The 16,704-nt window shown below is 39.7% G+C and overlaps 1 protein-coding gene across 1 annotated transcript in view; it reads right to left on the bottom strand.

Annotated features, from left to right (window-relative positions):
- The window catches only part of galnt18b (UDP-N-acetyl-alpha-D-galactosamine:polypeptide N-acetylgalactosaminyltransferase 18b), a 107,499-nt gene that overhangs the window by 7,350 nt on the left and 83,445 nt on the right, over positions 1-16,704 (bottom strand). Inside the window, exons 8-9 of the mRNA XM_085454206.1 lie at positions 13,822-13,959; positions 2,277-2,372 (exon numbers count right to left, since the gene is read on the bottom strand). Of these exons, the coding sequence (XP_085310332.1) occupies positions 2,277-2,372; positions 13,822-13,959 (234 nt within the window). The remainder of the gene's footprint in view (positions 1-2,276; positions 2,373-13,821; positions 13,960-16,704) is intronic.

Raw genomic sequence — 16,704 nt, 5'->3', positions numbered from 1 at the left:
ATAATGTGCTATGCTGTGTACCGATGATTTGAATGTGCTCAATCGTGCAGGGGTGGAAGGTAAATAAGTAAACTCGAAACTCTTTGATTAATTAATTACATTTTTAAAAAACTAAAAACATGTTATGTTAGCACTCATTTTTTTTTTACCAGAGATATTTCAAAAAGATAAAACTATATGACCTTTAACAAAAAAGAAAATGCAGCTGGACGCCTAAAGCAATAAAAAGAAATTAATGTCGCTTTGTTTTTTCCCTTCTCCCGCTAATCAACTCACCAGATTTATCTAGTGACCCAGTGGAGGGGCACAACACCCACATTGGCTGCCACAGTATCTAACTGTGTAGTCCAGAAAACAGTTAAAATTAGCTCCACGCCTCCACCTTGACCAGCCATAAAAAAAGAATAAAATGCTACTTACACATCAATGGATCAGTATCAAGTGTCTGACTAGACCCCTTTGTATGCAGAGCGAGTACAGCTTTACACGTTGTGCTGTCAACGCTGTGGTTTTACATGAGCAGAACTGTGACTCTAGTATTTTCACATTGTTTACTAGTAGACTTACAAAAGTAAAGGATCCGGTATGTATATTGGAAGCTTAAAACAAAGGGATAAAAACAAAGCTCAAAGGTGAACACGTTAATTGTGTAGCAGAATTTAAATGTTAAAGAGGTGCAAACATCAACGGAGTAGTGAAATCACCAGAGTTCCAGAGTTAAACTGAGCTTGAAGCAGACAATTACACAGGAACTATGTGGATCTGGGGTACAGATTACCCACATCATCCCCTCTATTATCAGTCAAAGATACTCAAAATACTTTCTTTTATTAAAGTTTTATTAAAAACACAGAGTTAGATTGTATTACTTTTACTCTAATCATATTTGTCTCTTAATTCCCAAATTACTTCCTGCCTCTTTTGCACCAGGCATTAAACAAATCTGATAAGAGTGATTAAAAAAAAAAAAAAAATCAGTGCTGCTCACGTTTGGAAATGTGCAAGCTGCCAGGCCTTTGTGGCAGTGGCTTCTGTTGTTGCTGTGCTTAAGTCGGTATGTTTTATTACTGCTCGAGCTAGCTGGAGGGCTGTATGTTTGCTGACAACATGTTCTACTGTGGGAGTGTAAGCTTTGTATTACTCTTTCTTTCATGTGTACCTTGGCAGGTTTCTTTTAGCACATTTATGTACTGCTTTTACCACAGCACTTTGGACACAAAGCCTATAAAAGCAACATCTGCAGAAAGTAGCTGACGCTTAAAATGACTCATTCTGACCGACTAGAGCATGCATTTGCAACAGTCATTGTATCTGTACCAATATAAAAGCAATCCAGGGACTAATTCCTCCCGATGATGTAACACTGAAACATAAAAATAGAGCAGACCAGATTTGTCTTGCAGCAGAGATCCCTAATCTCATTAGAAATGCTGGTGCTACTCCAATCCTTTGTTTGATATGCCTGGATTTATAGCTCAAAACAGATTTATAATTAACAAGTTTTTAGTTATCTAGGCCTGAAAAAAGAGCTGTTTAAGCAGAATAAGGAAATAATAATTATTAACATTCCTAAAGCTTACAGATATATCACCGAAGATTTCTCTGGGATGAGTTTTAAATTGTACAGTGGTGTAAACATCAACACAGGCCACACTGAGTCTGAAGCACATCCAGTAGTTTCATTTAAATAGAGAGGGATAATGTCAGATCAAACCACACTCTATGAGACAAGTTTACAACCATCACAGCAAGGTTAAACAGTTTGAAAACAACCTGCTCAGATGTAATGGAATCGATATGCTGGGAGAGACTGGAGAAAGCAAATGATAATCACGCTGTACTAACATTTGAAGACACAAACTCCCTCCTATTTGAGCTGACATATATCCTGAATAAGCAGTTCAGACAAACAGCAAATAAAAACTGATTAAAAACAAAAAGACAGAGTGTAAACAGAAAGCTAGAGAAAAAGATCAAGGTACAAAATATTGTAATCAAAAACATGGTCTTTGCAACTTGTTTTGTTGATAATGTGGAATTTTATTCCGAGCTGAATTCCTTCAGGAAGGTTCACAGCTAAATTGAGGTGTATTGCGATTAGAGACAAGTTTAATATGTATTTAAAAACACCCGGGACTGTTGCTAAGGTTATCTTGATAAGATAAAACAAGTTTGGGTAAGACAACCCAAGATATATAGGTATTATATTCAGTTTTAGTATTTGCTCCATGCTGAAGTGAAGCGGAGACAGAGAGGATGTTTAGGAGAGCACTAACCTGTGGTGTCATCCCGTGGCAGAGATACAGGATGGGCATGTTGTCATTGTCAGGCCCCTGGTCCAGACACAGATCAGTCTTCAGAGAATTTTTCAACTGGGGAAATGCACAAAGAAACAAAATTTAGTTTTTAAAGTCAGTACTATGACTGTGTTTACATGTGGCACAAGCAGGTAACACTATAAACTAAATGAAGTTTGTTATGTTACCTTTACATCCTTTAGAAATATGTGCTTCCATCAACAGTAGTATCTAATTTCTACAAGGTTCACGCAGCGAAGTGCCGAGCTTCCATTCAAGCCTGTCATAATTAAAAGACAACTCGATGCGCTCTTTTCTAGTACAGCTTGATTTATTCACCTCCTTTAATTTATTGAAGTAGCTACAAAGAAAACTGAAAAGAAACATGCGAGAAAAAAAAGATTTTTGCTGTCCTGCAGAATTACAATTGTACTCAAAGGGAGAATTCTTGACCACCCTTAAGAGTTTAACTAACTGAGCAAAAAAAGGCAATTATTTAAGGTGGTAAATTACATGTCACTTTATTACTCCGTCGATTGATCCTGGTACCATTTTATAATGCTTGCTGCAGCAAGTGTCTTTTCTTTGTCTGAGAGAAGTCCTGTTAGTTCTTCAATTTGTTACTCCAAATGTGTGAAAAATCGATGGTGTACGGAGGACACTGCTACAAGACAATGATATTTTCTGTGCTGTTTTGTATGCATGGTCAGTTTTATTTATTATGCTGGAGTATGTACTGATTATGATGCTTTTGTAATCCAAAGTACTACATGTCAGAGTCTAAGGAGCTTGGAAAGAAAAGCATCTGGACTTCTTTAAGTTGCTTGAAGACGTTTCACCTCTCATCTGAGAAGCTTCTTCAGTTCTAAGGTCAAATGGTGGAGAGTCCCAGATTTAAACCCTGTGGGAGTGTCCCCCTGAGAGGGACAAAAGGATCCCCTAATGATCCTTTACCTAATCACACGAGCCAAGGTGTGAAAACGGGTGTAGGTCACAATCAGCCAAGGTTTCGGGTGAGCTCATTGTGAAACCTGGCCCCACCCTATCATGTGATTTCCTGAGGTCAAATGGTCCAGGATGTGAGTGGGCGTTAAGGTGTCTGGGAAGGGATCTCAAAACTGGATTGTAGATGGCAGACAGTTGGTGTTGCAAGCCACCGCCTCTGTTCAAACATGGTCGTTCACAGTGGACATAGATGGCTTCTTTCACTCTTCTTTCAAACTATCTGGCTTCTCTTTCCAAAATGTGAACATTGGCATCCTCGAAAGAGTGACCATTGTCCTTTAGATGCAGATGGACATGTCAGAGTACTACATGTTTGATCAATAAGCCAAAAACAGTCCACGAACAGAGCGAGGAAGCTCTGTTCAACTCTGCACTGCATTATTTCTTCTTCCATAGGGGAGGAAATTATTACCGAGACAGTTAGTACTTCCTGATGCAGTGCTTGTTTTTGCTTCGAAAATACTTCTACAAAACTGTGTAAGTTTGGAGCTAAAAACCCAGAAAGACAAATAAGAATTACACTCGCCACTTTATTGGTTATACCTGTTAACAGGAAGCTAAAAACATGAAACATGATTGTATAACTTGAATATAACCAAAATTGAACAATTGAAGGTTGGAAAAACACTGCCTGGTCTGATGAATCTCAATTTGTGCTGGATCAGTCAGCATTTGATCAGTCAGAATTTGTTCTGAACAACACGCAAGCATGGATCCAACCTGCCTCGTATCAATGATTCAGGCTGGTTTGATAGTGTGTGGGAAATTTCTTGGCAAAATTCAGGCTCCTTAGTACCAAGTGTACATCTGAGGAATGTTTCCAGCACCTTTTTGAATCTATGCCACATATAATTAATGCAGTTCTGAAGGCAAAAGGTGATCCAACCCAGTACAAGCAAGATGTAACTAATTAAGAGGCCAGAGAGGTTTACATCCCACAGAAACCATCTAATACCAACATCAATCATACATCTTCACTGTAACTCACAGAATATGAGGTTTAAAGCATAATTACAGGAAATACAGAGGAAAATGGACGTGAGTGGGTCGAAAGATCTAAACATGAATCATGTTCTGAATCCTCTTAAACTAATTTTTACTCTATAAAAATGTAAATCAGAACTGTTACGCTTCATGAACATGACTCAGATTTTGAGGCCCAGAGGGTTATTCATGTGCGTCATGACAAAGGTTGGCAAGATTGCAAGATACAAAGTGCACCGCAGGGAGCTCAGGGATAGTGGTTTGAGCAAGGAGTGAATTAGGCAAAGATGTGAGATCAGAAGAACACAGTTGCTCCGGGGATGTCTACTCGTATCTGATAATCAGTAGATCCACAGGCAGCACATGGCCACATCAACAGTACAGGTCTAAACTATTCTAAAGCTATAAAAACAATAAATATGTAACAGTAAGCGACACCTATGGGAAAACAGTCACGTTGAACCATCAGGACCTTTAGCTTTTGAAAGATGATGCATGAAACATGTTTCAGAAAATATGTGGGTGGAGTATTGTTACAAGAGAGATTTAAAAATGAAATCCTTCAGATTTGATTGGACTGCTCTAATGTGTGCACAGCAAATACAAAGCTGGATAGGAACAGGAATTAGATACAAAGCTGTAGAGGACAAGATGAGGGAGAAATAAATAGACCTGAAACACGTGAATTGAAAATGTGAGGACATTTTTGGCTGTCGAAATAAAAATGATCAGCTTACCACTTTGGTCAAGACTATGAACCCATGCTCAGAGGTTTAAAACACTACAGATGTGTTTTATGATTGAGCAACATCTTGTTTCTGTTAATTAATGCCGCAACATGACAACAATTAAAAAAATAGCCTACAACCCAACCCGATATCACTGCAAAGCGTGTAACAGAAACACCGGGCCACCGTTTCCATTTTATGCTTTGCTTCTTCAAAGTGTGAAATGGACACGCATGCAGAAGTTTCCATAACAGCAGGCGGAGATAATATATTTAAAGCCAAGAAGTCACTAATGAGCAAGGAAGGTATGAAATACATTCCAGGGTCCTTAATCACTGCAAACAATTAAGATAGGCGGCTAATATGTATTTATAGGGCTGTGCGATATGACAAAAATCTCATATCATAAGACGTTTATCGTCCTGACAACAATATAAATCACAAAAATGTAATATTTTCTGTAAATTCTGTGACGCTCGGGCAACTCGACTTGCGTGAAGTTTTTCCAGCTGGGCGTCCTTTATCTGGATTCGAGTGTTTTAACCGATGCATGAAACTATACATTTTCTTTCAAAGTTTGAGTCTAAGGTTTATTTTTTAGCACCTAACAGTTCTTTTTCTTTTTTCTTTTTTTTCTTCTCATCCGTAAACTCTCTGCATACTCTTTCACGTGATTCAGTTTTATTTGAAAAGTCTCAACAGGATCTTGAGCTTTATTGTGAAAGGTTTAGTAGAAAACAAACAAGCGGACAGCGGAGCCACGCGATGGTTTTACCATCATTGTTGCTAACAACAACATGTAAAAACAGGCACTTGTCCGTGTGGTTATATTAAATATAAGAGAAAGAGAGAACTTTAAGAAATTAATATAGCCACTACAATGACCATCAAAATGATGAAAAAATATTGCTGTAAACAGTTTATTTTACGACACCACGAAACAAACGATAGCGTATTAGGAAACGATAGAAGTTTTTATATCGTATTTGTATTTGTATTTGTATCTTTATTTATTTCAGACATAATAAAACAAACAAAAAAACCAATATATACTCGTCTACATGTATTTTCATTTACGAATATGAATATATGTGTAGATATACACACACACACGTATTTGTACAGACAAACAAGAAAAATATAATAAAATAAAACACATTCGTCTAACATGAGATAACAGTTGTTTGGTCTGAAAAGGAGTAGGAAGAAGTATGCACATACTTATTAACTCCTACCCCTGCTCAACATCTTATTAATCCCACATATTTACCTAATTCTCCTCATCACATATTCCACACAATACACAAGAAAACTTATATCAACAAGGCTGGCACGATATTTATAATTTAAATACGAGTTGACATATTTATACATACAATGGGTGATTGTCTTTTTCAATATCATATCCTTCCAAGAGTAATTTTCGAAGTGTCTTTATGAACTTGCCAATTCCTGAGCATTGCTGTAATTCTGCAGTAAAGCTATTCCACAGTTTTACTCCATAAATAGTTACGCAAAAGGTTTTAACATTTGACCGTGCTTTAAGAATCTTCAGATTCAATTTACCCCTTAGTTCATAGTCTCCTTCTCTGTCATAGAACATCCTCTGTATATTTCTTGGTAACATATTGTATCTACATAATTTTTGCCGTTTTGTATTTTATAAGATCCATAAACTTCAATATTTTTAATTTCAAAAACATGGCGTTAGTATGGTCTCTATATCCAGCTTTACTAATTATCCTGATTGCTTTTTTTTGAATTTTACATATTGGTTGAAGTGAAGTTTTATATGTGTTTCCCCAAATTTCCGCACAGTATTCCAAATATGGCAATATAAGTGAACAGTAAAGTACCCGGAGTGATTTGGAAGGCAAAAAATATTTAACTTTACTCAGTATGGAGACACTTCTTGACAGTTTAGCTTGTACATACTTTATATGAGGTTTCCAGCAGATTTTGTTATCTATTATCACACCCAGAAATTTTGTATCCGAAACTTGCTCTAATTCGACATTATTTACTAATAACTTTGCTTCGGCATCTTTTTTATAATTTCCAAATAACATAAATGTCGTTTTTTCCAAATTTAATGATAACTTATTTCTATCAAACCATGTTTTCAGTTTAATCATTTCTTGTGTGACAATTTCCAAAAGCTGCTGTAAGTTCTCTCCAGCACAAAAAATATTTGTATCATCTGCAAACAGAATAAACTGTAATATATCTGATGTTCTACATATATCGTTGATATAGAGGATAAACAGCTTTGGTCCCAATACTGACCCCTGCGGAACTCCACAAACAATGTCCATACACTCTGATTGATGTTCCCCAATTTTCACAAATTGTTTCCTGTCTCTCAAATAACTCTTTACCCACTCTAACACCACTCCTCTAATGCCATAATACTCCAATTTATCGAGTAATATTTCATGATTAATTGTATCAAAAGCTTTTTTTAGGTCGATGAATATACTAGCTATACATTGTCTTTTATCTATATTGTTAGTGATATTTTCAATCAATTCTATTAATGCCAATGATGTTGATCTATTTGATCTGAAACCATACTGACTATCCGTTATTATTTTATGTTTGTCTATAAATTTGTCAAGTCTATTAATAAAAACCTTTTCCAGTATTTTTGAAAATTGAGAAAGTAGAGAGACAGGCCTATAATTTGTGAATTGGTGTTTATCACCATTTTTGAACAATGGTGTTACTTTAGCTATTTTCATTTGTGTCGGGAATGTACCAGTTTGTATGGACAAATTGCAGATATGTGTTAAGGGTTTGGAAATGCCCTCTATCACTTTCTTGACTATTTCCATATCTATGTCATCAGAGTCTGTGGAGTTTTTTGTTTGTAATTTCCCAACAATATCAATGATTTCCTTTTCTTCTACTGCCGTTAAGAACATTGAATGAGGATTGCGATCAATGAGTCTGGTTTCTTTCTCTACCGATATATATCGTTATATCGAACAGCCCTATGTATTTAGATGCTAATGTGTTAATAATGTCTGTTTAAATTCTTTCCTGTGATTATTTTCATGTTGGCTAAAAATAAAATGTCTCCCTCTGCTGGTACTGCAGCCTTCTGCAACTTATTGTGACTTCTGCATGGAAATGGACATGGTGGGCTTGTGCGCATATTACCCATTTTGGCCTGATACTGGGTTATCCAGCCAGAGGTAATTCATCAGATCATCAGTTTATCCAGTCTTTTCTTTTATGACCAAATACCTGTGAAAACTAAACAAATTTTCATTCATTGCACTTTTGACTTTGTGCTAGGGCAGATTAGCGAACATTAGGCTAACATTAGCTAGGCTAACATAGTGAATGTGATAAACATTACACCTAATAAACAGCAGAATTTGCAGTTTTATTTATTGTTAAAAAGTTTGTGATTCCCACAGCTTCATACACCAAATAAAGCAGCGGTCCCCAACCTTTTTTGTGCCACGGACCGGTTTATGTCCTATTACAAGCATGGCCCTTTAAGGGTGAAGCCTGATGGGAAATGTATTTGGGATGTGTGTAGCGGGACTGCCCTGGTGTAGTTGTGTGGAGAGAGAGACGAGAAGGGGAAAAAGTAACGGTTAACAACAGAAGAGACGGAAAGAAAATTAGTAAAAGGAATATAATAACTCCCTTGGCAGCCAGAGTTGTGTCGGCGATGCTCGCTGTGAGTAAACTGTTTCAGCCCACTGTACACGGTGTGTTTGTGCGTTGGAGAAGAAATAAAGTTCGGTGAAGCAGTTTTCCTACGCCTCCTTTGATCTTTTTACTAGCGGAGTTGACCTGTACAGTAAGCTAGTTGCCGGCTACGAGCAAGTCACGGAACCTTCAAGTAACTGCCAGAGGTTTCCTTACTACGGTTCGGGGTCGCGGATCTGGCGCGGTAACAGTCCTACAATATTTTCACAGACCGGGCTTTAAGGTAATACAACAAAATAAAATCTGTACCGGTACCAAAAAAAAGATGTATTCATAATAGATGGGAAAAGACACAGGGAAACTGAGTTAACGATAAAAACGATCAAAAAATAACGATAAAAATTGATAAAAACCCTGAAAACCATAAATTTCACACCTGAGCCTCAACTCTTGCTCTTGAAATAGTATGTAAAATGAACAGATGTAATAAAATTATTAAAAGTAAGCATTCTGTAGTGAATCTGATTATAAGAAGTGTAATGATGTTGTAAACAGAAAGTCAGTGAGATTTTAATATAAAGACAAAAATAAAAAACAGTAAATACGGCACAGCAATGCTCTGTCCTTTTCTCTCCTACAGTCAGTAGGAATAACCCAAACAACCCATGAGCTCTTATGATCTTATGATTAGTCTAATGATTTTTGAACTGATATATCTTCTTGAGCCCCAATGCTCAAGAGGTATGCAACCCACAATGACTTCAAGTTTCCTTTAAGTCAATTCACTCAGTACAACACATAAGTGTGGGATATCATATCCTCGCGTGTCATGGCTGAAGAAACCTTTATTCACGCCTTTAAGGTGGATGACCTGTGATGACATACGCACAGCCCCGCCTGCACATATACCCCCTGTCATCACAGTCATCCCTCAGATTTTACGCTCTTCACCTCACTGAGAATACCTCTGCTGATTTGGGCTAGCTAGCTGTTGCTAGTTAGCTCCGTTGTCTGCCGACTTGACGCAGTTGGAGCACTAACTTCGACTTTTCTTGTGCATCGTTTTGCTTTGCGCTTTGGAATGGACTCCAAACCTAAGCAAGTAAAGCAGAAATCTTTTGTCCACCCCTGTCCTCAGTGGTGCGGTTTCTGTTTTCACAACAAAGACCAGCACGATGCCTGCCCTGTCTGCCTGGGGATTGTCCATGCTAGGAGAGCATTGACAGAGCCGGAAGCCTCTACATTTTGTCACCAGCTCTGGTGCTCAACCCTGGAAAGATGGGTGACGTTTGTGGAGAAAGTCCTGGGATGGACGGCTGTTGCAAGGCATGACACTCTCCTCTCCAACTCTGGGGCCCCGGCTTCATCCGAATCCGAAGACGGATTAAATCACCCAAAAGCGATATTACTAAAACGTGGGACCAATACATAAATTTCCATCACAATAGGTTAACCCTCTGAGCTGTGGAATTGAGTGGAGAAAGTGGAGACACTGCTTTTCCCCCTCTGTTGCCGCCCAAGAGGCACCACTTAAGTTCTGTTCAGGTTGTCAGCCCCAGAAGGCGCTGCACTTTCCTAACACCGTCTCCCAAGCAAAAACCCCTGGCACACAAAATGTCTCAGGTTGTAACTCCTGGTTCGGGTGTGTTAAATGTTCAGGTGACCACATCAAGTATTCCCGCTGTTTTTCATTGTTGTGCCCCAGGAAAGGTGCCTCCAACAAAATGTGTTAATGTACATGTTACCATGTTACAATTGACAACGTCACACCAGCAGTGCTGCAGGTCATCTAGCTGGCTCCCTCAATGGCATGCTTGCACCACCTCCCCGTGGGTGTTGCGAACCGCAGCTATGGGTTACAGGTTGCAATTCCGTTGATGATTCTCGTTTCCGCAGAGTCATCAACACTACTGTTGGCAACGAGGCAGCAGTGATACTGAGGGAAGAAATAAATGCGCTATTGCAGAAAAAAGCAATATGAGTGGTCCCTGCTTCGGAGACAGAAAATGTTATTTTGTTGTTCCGAAAAAAGGGGGAGGGCTTTGTCCCATCCTCGACCTTAAGTATCTATGAACGTACAAGTTCAAGATGCTAACACTCAGACAGCTTTTGAATTAAGCCGGCCCAGGTGATTGGTTTGCAACAATCGATCTAACGGATGCCTATTTTCAAGTGGCTTTACACCTGAACCACAGGCAGTTCCTGAGGTTTGCATTTGAGGGCATAGCCTATGAATACCTGGGTCTGCTGTTCAGGTTGTTGCCTGCTCCTCGCATCTTTACAAAATGTGCGGAGGCAGCACTCAGACTCTTCAGAGAGAGAGGAACCTGCATCTTAGCCTATCTAGACAACTGGGCTCGTAGCTTGCTCCAGACAGCAAGCGGCGACACAGCTGTCACTGGTTCTGTCACACATTCAGACACTCGGTTTCTTTGTGAACTTTCAAAAGAGCTCGCCAATCCCAAGTCAGCAGATTTCATTCCTGGAAATATACTGGCTTTCCAGACATGCACGTTTGTTGCAGCACAGAGTGGCCTTGTTTCATCGCTCACTGCCCACTGTTCTTGTCCAAAATCGACCACGATGCACCCTTGGGCATGGACGGGCTGGCGCACCAATGGCCAGATATGCTCCTGTATGCATTTCCCCTCTGGTTCTAGAGAGAGTGCGTTGGCAGTCTCTCTGATTCTAGTGGCCCCTTGGTGGCCCACAAGGTCGTGGTGTGCAGAGATAATCAGTCTGCTAGCAGCAAGTCCTTGGCAGCTTCTTCTCCGCAGGGATCTCCTCTTCCAGACAGGAGGAGAAGTGGTTCATCCGAGTCCAGATCTGTGGCGCCTATATGCTTACCTGCTGAAAGGTCAAACTTGGTTAATAGGGGCCTGCCACCTAGTGTGGTGGCGACAATTCAGAGCGTTAGGGTCTCATCCAATAGAGGCTTCAAGCAATGGTGCCAGGACCGCCACACTCTCCCATTCTAGTGCTCTATTGTGGATGTTTTGACATTCCTGCAGGAGCTGCTGGATAAGGGCCTTTCATTTTCTACAATTAAGGTTTATTTAGCAGCTATCTGCTTGTCATATTTTTTTTTTTTTTACAGGGTGGCACCAGGTGCACATCCCCTCGCCATATGTTTTTTTAAATGGGATTCGCGTGACTTGTCTTTGGTGCTGGAGCCCCTTTGTGGCTCCCCTTTTGAAACCATTGGGTTTGTGGATATATAATTTCTCTCATATAAGACTGCATTGTTTCTCGCTTTGGCTTCGGCAAAGCGAATGGGTGACCTTCATGCTCTCCCTGTGCATCCCTTCCGCACACAGTTCTCTGCTGTCGGCTGCAAGGTCATATTGCGTCCGAATGCTGCATATTTTCCCAAGATCATGCCTGCATCTTATAACTCAATGGAGCTTGAGTTGCTCCCCTTCTTTTGCAGCTGAAGAGCAGAGGAGGATGCATTGTCTTTGTCCAGTGCGTGCACTGGATTATAGAAGCTATCTCACTGGCGTACAGCACTAAGGGCCTTGCTTTGCCCCAGGGAGTGAGAGCTCATTCCACCAGGGGGATGGCAACCTCATGGGCTCTTTTTAAAGGTGTATTAGCTTTATTTTGATACCAAGATTGTTTACAGAGAGTTTGTAATTGCAGAGAAATACTCCATTCATTTTGGCCATGTCATTTTCGAGTAGGAAGCTCAGAAAGACCTTTGGGTAGGAATAGGTTATACAAACTGGATTTTATGATGTGTTCTGTCATCTGACTGAACTGTATACTTTGCCCCCCTCCAATTGCTTGAATAAATAATCAATTTGGTGATGAAGGCTAAACTGTGGCCATCATCTTTTAGATTGTTCATATTACAATAAAGGCAATATCTTGTGTACTTACGGTCTATACTAGTCTATAAAAATAACAGATCCATGGGGCCTATTTTTGTGGCCAGTAAAGTAAAAACTTAGAAGTGCACAGATCATTAAGGAGAGAGTTACTTTTAATGGATGTGGCTGGTAATTATGCATGATGAATGGGGCTACTCAGTTAGCTGCATTACTAGAAGTAAAAGTAGAGGCACTGGCAGTTCCTTGGCAACTTTATAGGTAAAGATCCAAATACACACCATTAGCTATAATTCATAAGCTAGCTGTAAAGTGTAATTTCTTATGTTAGTGCATGGCATATGGCATGGCAATGTCACATGAAATATCAGCTTTCTTTATCTCTCAGTAGTGTATTTGTTATGCATGTGGAAGAGTGTATACCTTGGGGAGACTCAAATCAAATTAAATCTGCTGGGCTGGGTTAACTAATCAACTTAAATCACATTTGATTGTATACACACACACACACACACACACACACACACACACACACACACACACACACACACACACACACACACAGAGATAAACACCTATCTTTAGCATAAATAATACTGAAAAATTAGTTTGACACTGCCGCCTTGCCTTTGTATTTTGTTGTTTTCATTAGACAAGGTTGACAATCTGTTGCACGTAATGAACCCACATGACACCACAACTGAGTAACCCGTGAATGCATGGCACAAATACGGGGTAATTAGGTCAACTAATTCTGGGAAATTAATGTAATGAGACTCATCTATTCCCTTGTCTGTATCCATCCACTATCTACTGTCAGTTAATGTGGGGGGGAAAAAAAGATAAAAATGAGTGTGATAATAGTGTGGCCTGTGTGTCACTGTGGATTAGGGTGGATCGTAGTGATGTGGCGTGGGAGGACCGTGGAAATGCAGCTGTTTGAGAACACCTAGGAATGGGCAAATAGAAGCATTGCCAGCATGCCAATTGGGTGTTATGTTTTCTGGCATTTCTGACTGAAAACGCTCTCTAGAAGACTATGCTACAGGTATCTTTTAATTAACCTTACTGCAGTTTATAAGAAAAATCATAAGAATCAAAAAAATAATAAATACTTCAGCTGTGTAGTGTAGGCAAGTGTCAGAGTTGCTGAAGCAACCTGGTCTATATGAACTGTTTGTGTTCCTGACTGCAGCCATCCATATCCCAGCACAAGTGATTAAAATGATTTGCTCAGGCACGGTTTAGCCCTGCGTTGGCATTTGCAGACACCGAACTGAATTTAGGATGAAGAGAGAGTTGGCAGCTTACTACTCCGTATGCGATGGTTTCACTGTACATCCTCATATCTGGGTAGATGTTGACCAGGTACCAGCGGAAAGTTTTACACTGCAGCCTCTTCCTCAGAGCCTTCCTCTCAGACACATCGCCAATATCAATCCCTGAGTCCTGCATTAAGGAAACAGCAACACACAGGACAACTCAGAGATGCTCACGCAGAGTACAGAATTGATTACCTGTAGATTGTAAAAAGATGACTCAAATAATGTGTCATTGAGGTGCATTGTGCAGCCGTTTGTTGTGCATTTGAACAGCCCCTATAAAGTTTTAATGTTTTTTCTGTTTTGACTTAAAATCCATCTTTACTAGTCAGCTGCCACCTCAAATTTCAATACCCAGAGCTTGCCTTATATTACTAGTGGTGAAAAATAACATTAGATTAAGTGTATATTTAAAAGTACAGCTTTCATTTCAGTTGTTTAAGTGAATTTCTTGGATTTAAGATTGAGTTGTTTTTTTTATGTGTCACTTCTAGTTTACTTAAGTCCAGGGTTTGGAAACTTCTTCCACCACTCACAGTTACCATCTGCTGCATGTTGTCCTATGCATTGCCTCTAGCACCACCAACGCCTCTCTCAATTAAGATGAAGAGGATGCAAATATTGCTGATGTGGCTCTCCGTGGTTCAAAAACATCCACAAAATTCAAATTCAAATCAAATCAAATTCAAATTCAAATTTTATTTGTCACGTACACAGTCATACACAGTACGATATGTAGTGAAATGCTTGGACAACTGCTCGTGACCTAAAGAAAACAAAAAAGGAAAAGGCTATGAATAAGATAGGAAATAAATATGAAAAATTAAAAAGGGTAAATTTAACTAGAAAGGAATAAAATATAAATTAAGGTTAAAAATGAAATAACTGTACAACACAAATTAGAATGAAGGGTAAATTTAACTGGGAAGAATAAGATAAAGATAAATATATAAATTAAAGTTGAAAATAAAATAACTGTACAACAAAATACACAATACACAATATAGAACTATATAAGAATGTATGAAGAAATCTAAATATAAATAAATATATACACAATAACAGCAGCTGTACAAGTATTAACCGGAAATGAAGAATATAGTGACCAGTGTTGTGCAAAACCAAAGTCCAGAAAGTCCAGTGTGTGTGTAAGAACCATATGTGTGGGTCAGTACTGTGTGGTGGTGTGATTGAGAGACCGTATCGCCTGCGGGAAGAAGCTCCTCCTCAGTCTCTCTGTGTTGGTCTTCAGGGAGCGGAATCGCTTTCCTGACCTCAACAGAGAGAACAGTCTGTTGTTGGGATGGCTGAGGTCCTTCACGATCTTCCTGGCCTTGGTCCAGCACTGCCTGCTGTAGATTGAGTGCAGGTCAGGGAGCTCGGAGCGGATGGTGCGCTCAGCTGACCGCACAACCCTCTGTAGAGCTCGTCTGTCCTGCATGGTGCTGTTCCCGAACCAGGTTAAGATGTTTCCCGCCAGGATGCTCTCTATGGTGCACGAGTAAAGGTTCCTGAGCACCTTGGAGGGCAGTTGGAAGTCTCTCAAGCGTCTGAGGTGGTAGAGACGCTGTCGGGCCTTTTTCACCACGGTGTTGATGTGACAGGACCATGACAGGTCCTGCGTGATGTGAACTCCGAGGTATTTGAAGCTGTCCACTCTCTCCACTGGGCACTCGTTGATGACGGGGGTCTGGTAGTTCCTCTCCTGCTTAGTGCTGAAGTCCACTATCAGCTCCTTTGTCTTACTGACGTTTAGAAGGAGGTTGTTCCTCTGGCACCAGTTCTCCAGATTCCTAATCTCCTTCAGGTAGGCCGTCTCGTTGTTATCAGAGATCAGGCCCACCACGACGGTGTCGTCAGCAAACTTGATGATGGTGGTGGAGCTGGTAGTGGCCACAGTCATATGTGTACAAAGAGTACAGCAGGGGGCTCAGAACACACCCCTGGGGGGCTCCAGTGGTGAGAGTGGTGGAGGCTGAGACATGTCCGCCCATCCTTACTGCCTGTGGTCTGCCAGTTAGGAAGTTGGAGATCCACTGACACATAGATGAGCTGAGTCCCAGATGCTCCAGCTTGGTGGTGAGTGTGGAGGGAATTATGGTATTAAATGCAGAGCTGTAGTCTATGAAGAGCATTTTAACATAATTCCCCCAAAAGTGAACTCAGATGGATGCAAACTTCGGATGAGCACTATGCTCATTTTGAGGCTCTCAGAGGTAAATTAACACTGATGATTTCACTGTGTGGTTAATTCATGGGGCTAAAGCTGGGGCAAAATTTCATGCTTCTTGAGTACAGGCTCTGTTAAACGCCTCATTATTGACTGAATGAATTGCCTGCAGATGTTCATCTATTCATAACATGGATTTACATATTCAAACAGATTATTCAGGACAAGAAAAAAGATTCAGTGAACAAACATTTGACTTTGCCTTTGAGGGATGCTACATTTAACATAAGATGACACAGCGTGCATATTTATTTTGATTGACCAAATCCAAGATCAAATAAAAATCTTTTTTTTTTATGAAATCCTTGAAATTTGACACTAATACAACTGTGAAAACACGCTGAAAATATTACGTAAGTATATGTGAGTATAGCCTCAAATGCCTCAAATGAAAAGACTGAAAAGAGTAAATCAGCGGCATTTCTGCTCCAACATATTGAATAAATGACGTACAGCGCCTGTCTTTGCATTTAATTTTGTTCTTTCTGTATTATTCATTATTTCACTCCCAAGTCACACTATAATCCAGTTACTTTCTTTAATTAATCTTTTAAATTATTATTGTCAGCCTTTACAATGGATTTTCTAAATGCTAATGTCCTCATTTAAACCATTTTCTTGAATCATATTAAGCATTTATTT

This window comes from Copadichromis virginalis, linkage group LG1, assembly GCF_057382275.1.
Source record: "Copadichromis virginalis isolate Kocher_CV1m ecotype Utaka linkage group LG1, C_Virginalis_male_GT1.1, whole genome shotgun sequence".
Taxonomy (NCBI): Eukaryota; Metazoa; Chordata; class Actinopteri; order Cichliformes; family Cichlidae; genus Copadichromis; species Copadichromis virginalis.
This window is presented reverse-complemented; position numbering and strand designations above follow the sequence as displayed.